General features: G+C 35.7%; 1 protein-coding gene across 1 annotated transcript; it reads right to left on the reverse strand.

Moving 5' to 3' along the window:
• Positions 1 to 2483: 2483 nt before the first annotated feature.
• Positions 2484 to 12098, reverse strand: eIF2D (eukaryotic translation initiation factor 2D). Its single transcript, XM_019057063.2, has 6 exons — positions 11784 to 12098; positions 10068 to 11168; positions 9167 to 9256; positions 8148 to 8367; positions 3918 to 4089; positions 2484 to 2698 (listed from the first exon to the last, which is right to left on the reverse strand). Exons 1-6 carry the CDS (start codon positions 11837 to 11839, stop codon positions 2634 to 2636), a joined length of 1704 nt encoding a protein of 567 aa, XP_018912608.1. The 5' UTR covers positions 11840 to 12098; the 3' UTR covers positions 2484 to 2633.
• Positions 12099 to 12170: the final 72 nt, after the last annotated feature.

Raw genomic sequence — 12170 nt, forward strand, 5'->3', positions numbered from 1 at the left:
ACCCATTCAGCATAAAAAATATCATGATAAAAAGGAAAAGAGATCAATAGACTGATTTTTAGCTTATCACATTACTTACCGTCAAAACTAGCCAGCAAGAACTGCACCTGTTTCAAGGACATAGAGTCTCTAATTTTTCATCTTTGCATGAGTTAAGTACAAATGCGCGAGGAAAGTTTGAAGTTTGATGATATAATGCAACTCTATGGCTAGTTTCATGATTACAAAGTTTATTTTCCAGTTTAGGTGAAATTTCAAGTATGTAGTTTCAGATTAGTCTCCTTAGAATCAAACTGGTCCCCATCACTTATAGGAAAAATTCTCTCTCTGTCAGTGTAAGTAATAACTACTTTAAATAAATAGAAGGTAGCCTTTTTGAAATAACTTAATATCCTCCTTTTTCCCAGCAGCTCTCTTATTTTGACTGTATGATGAGCACAAGTTTTCAGGCATTCTGACTTATCTACAGTGTTTGGCATTCCACTTCTAATATCAAAATTAGGTGTAGTGAAATCAAAGTAAATGAAAAATTTTTTTGTACAATTTGGAGTGTCCCCATCTATGTCAGTCTTTAATCTATGAAACCGTGATTAAAATTCATTGACGGCAACTTCCTTTTAATTACTAACCAGGTATTAATGCCCATTTCAGACGGTCCAATTTTTCTTCTCCTTTTATTGGATGAAAAGTTGGATCAAGTGATACTGACAGGAAAACACAAGAAGTAGATGAAATGTCGGATGGGAATTTGAATCTGACATCATTCTCAACTTTCCATCCAATGGGCAACACTAATCAAATGCCAACCAATCGTATGACAATACCACTCAAAAATGGCGATTGAATTAAATATTTTTGTCTCAAACTTTCCATTTAAATTTTCGTCCATTTTTGTCCGATCAAAAAGTTGACCGTCTGAATCGAGCTTAATATGTAGAGGCAGCCCTCTCTCAGTTTAGGTATGGAATCTTCAACATAGATCATTTCATAAGTATTATTGCGTATTATAATAATTGTAAGCCTTCCAATTTGCCTTAAAGTATGGAATGTTTTACTGACTTTTCTTGTTTTGACATTGTATCAAGAAGTTTTAATATTTTGTCTTGCTAGTTTCATCATAACCTTGTCTCTTTGAGTACTCTATCCTCCAAAAAGGGTAGCTCTGCAAATTTTGCAGCCCATTTTGTTTTGTATTGTTATTCTAATGCACGAAGCCATCAATTCTGAAGAGGGGAGAAGATAGAGGTCATTTAAAAGCCATTAGAATGTAAACATTATCAGCTTTAAAAGGATTCCTCACTTCTTTGTGTACCTTTTTACCTCCAAACTTTTTTGGCAAGACAACATGTTGGTAATTCTTCCTAAAACATGACTGCACCATCTCAAAATTAACAATTTAATGTAACTTGTGAGCTAAGCCTACTCAATCATTATGCTTCTCTATTAATACCCTCTCGCTCAGAAAATGTTTCATTATTACACATACATTTACTGACATGCAAGATTTACTTTCTGCATGACCTTACATGTATGAGTACCTAGTAATGTTAAGTCAAAAGTATTTTTCCAAATTAAATTCTTGACGCCGTAAATTTTCATATAGAAAGTAAATTGAATCAGTCATTACTCATCAGATCTTTTTTAATGAGGAAATTTCCAAAACCAGCAAATTCTGGAGGTTTTTTAATTTATTTTAAAGTAATCTAATTTACCCTTCCTGTACATAAAGTTTTTTTACTTTTTCGTTTTAGTGGTTAGTTTTAGTGGATAATTGTGATTTTTAGAGGTGATCTTTTATCTTGTGTTCTGAAAGGCTCCTCATGTTGAATTTAATAAAATTGTTTTATTTTTTACAAAAGAGAGATGACTTTTTTTTCAGCAGGTCCTCTTTAGTAACCATTGATTTCAATGCATGTTCATTCAATTGCATTTCATGACAGTTGCTTATGATTTGCAGGGAATGTTCATAAAAAATGGTAACTAAAACATATGGAATAAAAGTAGCTTCTGTTCATTAATAAAAATTGAGTACAGGTTGAATTAGACAGGATTTTGTCTTAACTAACTTTTTATTGGCTGAAGCCCTGTTTCCAGCCCTGAAGACTACATCTACCAATATGAGATTTACTTTTTGGTCTGTTCAATTCATAAGTAACTTCATGAAACATCATGGACATGTTCATCTGCTTCATCACACATGAACAAGTAAATAATTATAATTTTTACCTGGATTCCTGACAGTTTTCGATTTCAAGAACTTTTGAGCTTTAAATTTTAAAAATATGTAAGCACTCTCTCACATTGGTTAAAGGGAACTTTAAATTCCTAATTACTCATTATTCACACCTATGAGAAACAGTGCATCAATTGTAAATTAGAAGAATCAGTCCAGACACTAATGCTCACATGAACTTATTGAAGTCGCAAATTATCCACATTGGATGTTAGGCTAGAAAACAGAGCTAAGAATAAGACACACAGAGGACTTTATCAAAATACTATGTACTTCAGTAGTCAAACTTGTACAAAGGTGGAACGGTTTTTGGCTAACAATAAATACTTACATCAATAACAATTTCAGAGTTTTGTAGGTACAGTGATAGGTTGAGAAATCAAAACATATAAGTTAATGTTCATTTTTTCTGCTTGGGTGCAAATTCAAGGCCCCTCAGTTGATGTAAAGGAATCTTGTACTTTCCTGAAAGAAGAAAAAATTTGGATGTTAACATTTTATTCAAAGTGAATATCAGGCCATACCTCAGTTGCACTGGCTCAAAATTTTTTTGCATCGTCCAGATAAAAAATCAACCGACTTCTTGGCATGAAATTTTGAGAGAACACCTTTCTCTAATCAAAAATGGCGCAAAAAAAATCATGCACACAAGTATGGGCAGAAGATGCTAACACATAAAAGTTCAAATTTCATTGTTGACGTACGCAATTATTTGGTTTGTACTTTTGTTCTTGACAACAAGGAGAGGAGACTTTTCCCTTGCCCTTGAACCCCTACTTAAGCTGCATATTGCAGTGAAAATATTAAAATAATTTTCCAAATTAAAGCGCATTAAAATTGCAATATTTTGACATAATTTGGTCGGTGAGTACCGATTTTAAACATTCAATAAGATAAGTTCCACGGGTGAGAAAGGTAGGCAATTTACAACGCAGAGAAAAATTGCAAATTTTTTTCAATATTAATGCAATAAATTTCAATGAAAGGAGCCCCTTCAATTAGTGAGTAAACAACATAGCATACACAGTACTCCCCGTGCTTTACTCCCATAAAGCAATGATTTTACCGTGTAATTGCATTTTATTCTAACCTGGGCTACTTGAGTAATAGGGTAACTGTTGACAATAAATAACAATCTGCCTGTAGCAGTAGATTGTTGAAAAAATAAAATTTTTGTTGGCAGATACATACCATCTGAAGATATGTAATTAGAAATATATTAATATAGAAATGTTTTGAGAAAAAGCGGAAGTTGCTATCGAGATTATATGAACTTTGAGGCGTTGACCAGAGATAATTTTTTATAAGTGTGCCATGGTACATCTGTAGAAATTACACTGACTAATTTCCTTGGTGATTTCCCTATCGATTTGATTTTCCAAGTACTTGCACTTTGATATCTTTGGAAGATTTTTCATGGGAAAAGAGTGACAAAATATTTTGACTCGGATCTGTCATAACATTCTTTCCTACTAGTATTCATCTAACAGACATGGTCAACAGCTTACATCCATGCAGAAATCAAATTGGAGGATCACATGGAAAAGGTAAGTAAATTGATGTATGCAAACATGCTTTTGACCAAACTATCGGCATCACCCTTTGATAAATGCCAGAATTTTTAGACCAAATTTGTCCTTACAGTAGTAACATTTATTAGTTTTCGGGGCAAGAATGGACTAACCTCTCAGTAGATCTGAGACAAAAAGTATTTGATTTCCTTGGATTTGAAGTTGAGGACATTTGTATCCAGGCACATCATTGATCGTTGTACTTGCTGCGCATCCTCGCTGACATTCTTGACTGAAGGTTTTCAAATCAATTAAATAGCATTCTAAATTGTTGACTAAGGTGACCTGCAACAGAGATTTAAGAAATTGAAATTTAAAAGGAGGGGAGGGGGGTATTATTTAGGTTGATTCTCTGACATCTTGGACATTGTTTTTCATAATGCTTCCTGAATGTAAACTTAAACAATTTTTAAAACTAGCGTGGTTCCGCTTGGCCTTCCTCCAGCTACGGAATGGTTAATAAGGTATGCTTGAAGGATCACCACTTGAGGTGTTATTTACACATTTTAAAGTATGTTTTCTCATCAAAATATCAAGTAGAACACGATTGGTACAACAAGCATTACTTGAAGTGACTCCTAGTGGCTTAGAGTAGGAGGTGTAGACTGTTCTCCTGATGCTATCATATACGGGTTAGGTCCTGGTTCAATGGACCACTAGACAAGGTACGAATTTCAGCATTCTGATGCATGTTTCGTAATCAAAATTTCACGTAGAACACGATACGCACAACGAAAATTACCAAAATCAACTCCTGACGAAGATATTTAATGATTTTTGATGCGTGAATTCAAACCACCCGCTCATGAAAACTCAATGCTCTACGTGATTCACATCGCGCGCTAAATGTTTATCATGACAGTCTCTAAAATATACAAATCTGGCAACCTCAACATTGACGCTTTGGCTCAACTATAGCAAATTGCTTATAGTTTGAACAACACATGGTGGAAAATGAAAATTGCTCGATTGAGAAGCTTGCTGAAACCGTTGTCGTGCGCGATTTGACTCACGTAGAGCTTTGAGTTTCTTGTGAGCGGGCAGTTCAAATTCCTCGTAACCAGTGTGAAATAAAAACGTTAATATCTTCGTTAGGAGTTGATTTCGGTAATTTTCATAGTGTGAATCGGGTTCTACGTGAAATTCTGGTTAAGAAACATGTATCAGATTGCTTAAATTCGTACCTTGTCTAGTGGTCCATTGTGTATTTGACGAGACACACCGTTTCAAATTAAATTTTTCAAACTCATAAGAGGTCCTTTGACTTTCACAGTTCAAACTGCAAAATCAGTTCCAGCCTTCCTTCCTTGTCCTCACTCTTTAGGATAGGCATTAGAGCAATTACAGGGGCTACTCACAGAAAAGACTCCTTTTATTTATGAGGGCAACCCTTTTGAAATTCTTCCCACATTAAAAAAGAAACTAATAAAGCACTCACTTCTCTTGTTGACTTTATCGGCCATACTTTAATTATTGAAATTTTTTTGTAAAACTTTTTCTTACCGATTTTTCCTAAGACTTGTCGATTGTACACTACAGCTGTTTCGGGTTTTCACCCATCGTCAGGTGATTTAAAAAACGAAGTGGCTATTCGTCGGTACCATAGGCGGTTCTACGGGGGTGCCAGTGGGTGCCGGGCACCCCCAAGCAAAAATTAAGTACGGTTACTGGAACCGTGAAAGAGGCTTTTGGGCAAGTAAACACGTCAAGAAAAAATCGTATTATGAAGCGCAAAAAATTGGCAATATTTTTATTTCATGATTTTTTTAAATCTGAAAATTGATCTAAAAAAGACCAAATTACTGCTTTTAAAGATTCTGTATTCGCTCACACTGGAAAAAAATCCCAGCAATTAATTGAAAATGTTTTAAACAGAATTAATATTGATAGCCGTGTTTTACAAAGATTCTACTGTTTTTTTTTTTATGGTAAGAATGTAGTTTTGGTGGAAAGTTTTGCTAAAAATTTTCTACGTTGAATTTATAAGTATTTAAGTAGAAAGAAAGGAGAGAAAAAGAGGAAGGAGGGTAGGAATAGGACAAAACTTTAGGGCCGAAAATTAGGCCTCCCCTGAGCGACCGTCCCCTTTGGGGCCGGTCTCCGACATTTTCCATCTCTGGGCACCCCCAAACATGAAGGTCTAGAACCGCCTATGGTCGGTACGGTACCGACGGATAAATGGCTATTCGTCGGTACCGTACCGATGAATAAATAGCTATTCGTCGGTACCGTACCGATGAATAAATAGCTATTCGTCGGTACCGTACCGATGAGTAAATAGCTATTCGTCGGTACCGTACTTTGATTTTAGTACGTAAATTATATTAAAGATATGATTTCTTAATAATATTTTGGTAGAAGTTAAGAGCTAAAAATTGGGTGAAAGATGGAAAAAAACCCAACACGAGTTGTAAAGAAATATTCTCCAAATTTAATTTATGTATTTAATACTCTCACATAATACTGAAATGTACTACTCTGTCAAATAAATAATCATAATACTGAAATGTACTTCACTGTCAAATGAATCATCATAATACTGAAATGTATACTACTCTGTCAAAAAAAACATCAAGAACGCTTCTTTTTTCGGGTGGTGGGGCCTTTAGTTTCATTTGCAGTTGTTTTCTTTCGTTTTCGTTTTTCGGGGGGATTTTCCACAGATTGTCGGTCGGCAACGGTGCGATTAAAGGAACAAAGTTGTCTTGCTGGCAGTTTAGGTCGCCCTCGTGAAATGACTTTACTCTTAAATTTTAGCTTCATGAAGCTCTCTGCACTGACATTTTCGTCAGATGGAGCAGCAACAGAAACCGAAGATTCGCTAGTGGTGGAATATAGAGTACCTATATTGAGAGAGTATGGCCACTGGGCCCCATGGAGAGGCTTAGGACCCAAAAATGGCGGTGCCTTGTTTTGGTTTTTGTGGATGGGAGGGGGGGTCATTGCCAACTTTTGACGGTTATCACCAACCGCACTTGCTGCCAACCTTACTACATCTAAGATAATTTTTCTCAAAAATTGCACACGATTAGCCTTAAAAATATGTAAAGATGTCGCAATAGTGCATTTGAGTAAATTTCTCGTTACGATAAGCAAAGAAAACTACATTTTGAGTCATTTTGCATTACATTAATTTATGGCGTCCGCCATTTTTGGGTCCTAAGGACTCCATTTAGCCTAAGGTGGCTGAGCCAATCAGAGGTGGTAACCTCAGTGGCCATACTCTCTCAATATAGGTACTCTAGTGGAATAGCTCTCTGCACTATGATCGTTGTTAGTTGGGGCAGCAACAGAAACCGAAGATTCGCTGGTGGTGGAATAGCTATCTGGACTATGATCGTTGTTAGTTGGGGCAGCGACAGATACTGAAGATTCGCAAGCCGTGGAGCAGCTACCATGAACTGACAATAGTTGTACATTTGGTCAAGATACGTTTTCTGATAAGGTGCCTCAGGGCTACACGGTTTATCGGCACTTAGTATCTCCGTGTAATTACAACTGAGCACCATAGATGGCGTTTGCTTGTCCATTCGGACCAAGGCTTGACAACACATTTTTATTAATTAATGTCGCCGATGCGGTACCGACGAATAGCCATTTATTCATCGGTACGGTACCGACGAATAGCCATTTATTCATCGGTACGGTACCGACGGATAGCCTCATCCTTTAAAAAATATAAAAACTAAAATTTTCCACGGTACGTTTTCGCGATCGCGAGTTGTCGATGTCCGCGTCCGCGTTCGCGTTCGTGGCGAGACTTGTTGTAATAAAGATTATCATTGGTGGAATTAATTTTTCTGTGATAGACAGATAAATTACATTTTTATTTAACTCTATAAACCATGATATCCTGTTTCCTAAAATCACAGACGGAATAAGAAGAATAATTCTTCTAACTTTTTGATTGCTTGTCTCTTTTCATATTTTTATAGTTAAGTTTATTTTGTTTATGTTGATAATAATTATTATTTTTAATGAATATCTTGCCGTTACTATTATCAAGATGATAAAAGTTAAAGTGGTAATTTTGTTTAATGGGGTAATTATAATCATCTCTATAATAATTTCTTTTGAATAAAATCTTGATATAAAGGGCAGTCTCGCCACGAACGCGAACGCGGACGCGGACATCGACAACTCGCGATCGCGAAAACGTACCGTGGAAAATTTTAGTTTTTATATTTTTTAAATCACCTGACGATGGGTGAAAACCCGAAACAGCTGTAGTGTACAATCGACAAGTCTTAGGAAAAATCGGTAAGAAAAAGTTTTACAAAAAAATTTCAATAATAAAGCACTGGCTACAATTACAACACAAAGATGATATAATTTGGACTCACCTTTTTGTTACCTTTCCGATTAGCTGTTCGCATTTCAATAGGTGGTAATTTTCCTTTCTGCTGCTTGAAAGGTAGATTGGTGCTATTTTTCACTTCATACACACTTCCTAGTTTGGCTTTTACTTTCTCCATGAGATCTTTCCATGATATGAGACCATCAGGCGTATCTCCTATGATTTGTTTCAATGTTAAATCTAGCCTTATACAATTTTGCTTTTGCCTATAAAAAAAAAAGAAAGAAAGAAAAAAACACCTTCATCAAGTCACAGCAATAAATATCCTTGAGAATGACATTGAATCCATTTTATTAATTAAATAGATGGCTGCTTCAGCTTCTTTCGCTTGCTTTCTACCTAGTTGGGGGCTCTGACCCCAGGACCCCTCACCTCTAGAATAATTTACAGCTTACTGCACCATCCTAATTCAGTAGGGAAAAAGATTTAATTATGAATACTTTCAATTAATCAACTTCGGTTAGAATCCATCTCAGGGACTTTGTGTACCAAAATCTCACGCTCAGTAGCGTCTGTCACAGATGTTGATAAAACCTACCGTTGGCTCATCAGATGGTAGTCGTAGTAGGGGGAGCAATACTATGTAGTGTACCAGATGAGATAAAGATAAAAGGCACAGCCTAGAAAGTCTTCCTAATTCTCTCCTCAATGAGAGCTCCAAAGCATTCAGCTCAAAAATTGGTGTAGTGAGGCTCCTACTACATCTATGAAAATCTCAAATCCCAGGGATTTCATTAAAAAAGGTCAGAAAATGTTTACTTTTCATTTCTATTTTATTTTTTTAAAAATAGACAAGCCAACTTCACAGCTTCAGCTATACGCAATATTCTGTTGATAGAAGGAAAAATCTGGGAAATTTTCAGAAAATTACTTTAACTAGTTTCCAAATGAAAAAATTAAGTATGACAGGAATGGTCTGCAATGTCGCGAGCAGAGATACGCGGTTTCTCACTTTGAACATCGATACATGTTGGTGAAAATTTAATTTATAAAATTTTAACTTACGAATTATTATTTGCCACTTTTAAGTTGTTCATGTCCACATATTCTGTAATGTATCTTCGAAGTTGTTTTGCATCAATAGTGTCACCTTTTCTGAAAAAGAAAATTCAAGGATAAAACCATATTCAAGACAAAAACATCAATTCTCCTTTCTTTTGAAAATTAGTATAGATCAATGACTCACGATGTTGTAAGACCAGTCAATTCTTCTCAATTTAAAAGGGTGCGTAGCCATACTGATTGAATTGAGAAGGGAAAAAATTCTATTTTAATGATCCTTGATCTAGGTAAATTAAAGGAAATAAGAAAGGGTATAAGTATATGTGCGAAAAAAAATATCTGGCCGCCCTCTAGAAAAAATTATTTTGAAAAATGAGAAAATAATGCAAAAAAAGTCAAAATTATTATAAAATTGAGATAGAATATTGATGCATCTCTGCTCATTGAAGTTACTTTCAAAATGTGAGGAGGGCTGAGTCTTGGCACTTGGGAAAATTTGAAAATTACGAGTGAGGATGCATGCAGATTTCATAATATTTTCGAGGACCAAGGAATTTCCTGGAATTTTTCTTTGGTTTGCAAGAGGTGAGAAAAGGCAGAATTTTGAAATAGGATCATTCAGGTGGTCAAAATTGAAAATTTTCAACTGTCATTAGGTACTGTAATAAGCTAAAATTCTCCGCATTTTCCATGATATTTTACTATTGGATTGAATTCCCTGTGCTTTCTTGATTACTTAGAGCCCTCAGCATACAAGCCATCCCTATCTCAAATGCATGATTCAAATTTACTCGTTGCTTCCACAAACCTTCTTATCCAGAGAAAAATCTCATATCTTCCTCTTGCCTCTCACTATCTATGTACCTAGCACAGATAAAATGTTTTGAAACATTAGACAACTTACGAAACTAGGAACGGTTTGAACAGTGGTTCGACAGCCTTCGTTACAGCATACTTTTCACTGATTGCTAACTTATCATCTTCTTGTTTGACTTCCTCTGCCGTGCTAATGAATTCTTCGTCCTTCCTCGTATCGATAAATGATTTTATCAAGTCATGATCATACTTAATATGAGAGATTTGATGGATACCTGTTTTTAATGTTTCTATTTTTATGATCCCTGTTTCAGCCATATGTGTTAAGAATGGTAATAGTTTTTTATAGCTTGATTTTTTGAAATTTAAAGTTGTGTTATTTGGACAGACAGGTATCATCACATCCTTCTGAAATTTGCTGAGTGATATTGGCAATGTGAGATTTTTACTTTTCTTTATACCTTTTATAAAACTGTATTCTAAAACTTTATCAATTTCTTCTCTTTCTGATGCCTCATCTTGTTCGTTATCAGCTCCTTGTGATTCATCTTCGGGAACATCGTTTTCACTGCCAGTAATACCCTCATTGTTTTCCACTGTTTTATCATCCAGACTTAAGCCACTTGGGTCCGGTGGTTCCAGAACCTCGCCTGGCAGTCTCGCTGGCCCTGCGTCAGGTCTCGGCTGCTTGTCTTTGAAAGACCATAAATAATCCCCATAAACGTGCCAGATCACAACGCTCTTTCCACCTGCTTGACCAGCACTACGCATTTCTGCACTAGACATTCCTGCTATGCCGACAGCGAATGGAGCATGGTTATCAAGTGAATTCACAACGCATATATCACCCCTGTTGACATTATTGTAACGCTCTGGCTCTGATTTATCTCTGACCATTATTCCTGCTAGCATCAAATCAGCACCATTCATTAGAACTTGAACAAGGGATTGATGTACGGTGAAACAGGGAAATTTGTCTGGAAATTTCCACACAAAGTAAAGTGAGGGGTATAATTTTTCATTGACAAGGAAGAAGAGAGGGACTCTGTTCACAGAATAGATGTTGATTACACTGTTGTTGCTCAAGCAAACCTTTGATACCAGAACTATTTCTTTGCGGGGACAAAGCATGCTTAGCTCATCATCGGTCATGGGATAGAGTCCCATTACTTGAGATTGAAATTTTTTCCTGAAACACAAAAATAATCAACACTCAGTACACAACTCTTTCGTCAGATGCAAAATTCTGAGATAAAGAATAGTTAAGTAACTGCCTGTTAGAGAGAATATTACCAAATAATTCATTATGCAGTGAATAGTGGAAAAGAGAATAGTTGAGTGGATTACTTTGTCCCAACACTTCTATCAAGGGTGATGTTATTCCAGATGCTTATGATGTTACTTGGCGTTCACTTCTGCAGAAAAATCATACCTACATCTTTATTTTCTGCAAAGAAAAAAAAGCATCAGTGCTGCAGATAGAGGAAATAAGATTTTGAAACAGCTTCGCACCAAGCATGCAAAAAATTCCAAGCCTTCCTCCAAAACTCGATTTGCCTTTCCCGATGGGTAAGTATTGAAACATTTTGAAGAGAAGGCAGAAAAAAAAGCCATTATAATCATGATTTGTATCTCCAAAGCCAGTAGTTTTTGACAGATCCTGAGGTTAGGCTTGTTAAGAAAGAGAAGAGGGTCGAAATTATGTTTACGTATTCAAGAAATATGCTAACGCAGTTTATATAAGATCAGCACTATTCGCTACTCCTGGTTATTAGAGAATGGTAGGTATTGTTCTTGTACTTACTTTTCAGATGATTTCATCTGCGTCTCAGACTTGACACGAATAGGTTTTTTGAACATCTTGGCTGAATTAAAATTAAATGATGATATCACATGGAACTTTACAGTGCTTTGGAAAAAGAAGAGTGGGAAACCTTATACACACTTGTGACTTATGGCAAATTAAAATAAGCTCAATGCACGACGTCATTAAAAATGAAAACGCTGGGATATTTAGATTAAATAATAATTAATTCCTTTCAGAATTTTGACAAACTTCAATAAACTGAAAACTCTAATTCTAACCTAAAAATCTCCCACAGACTCAGTGTTTACAGGTTGAATTTCGATTTCGACATCATTTCGATGCATTTCGATAACGATAGGTCGTTAAATTGTTCAGAGTTGCCTA

The sequence above is a fragment of the Bemisia tabaci genome, chromosome 6 (assembly GCF_918797505.1).
Source record: "Bemisia tabaci chromosome 6, PGI_BMITA_v3".
NCBI classification, from domain to species: Eukaryota; Metazoa; Arthropoda; class Insecta; order Hemiptera; family Aleyrodidae; genus Bemisia; species Bemisia tabaci.

Bases quoted from the DNA above. Each gene is read 5' to 3' on its own strand.
- eIF2D (XM_019057063.2), bottom strand. From the start codon at position 11,839: ATGTTCAAAAAACCTATTCGTGTCAAGTCTGAGACGCAGATGAAATCA. The intron at 9,257-10,067 runs GTAAGTTGTCTA...TTTCTTTTTCAG, and splicing joins TTCAAACCGTTCCTAGTTTC to AAAAGGTGACACTATTGATG. The intron at 2,699-3,917 runs GTTAGTCCATTC...TTCTTCTTTCAG, and splicing joins TGTCTCAGATCTACTGAGAG to GAAAGTACAAGATTCCTTTA.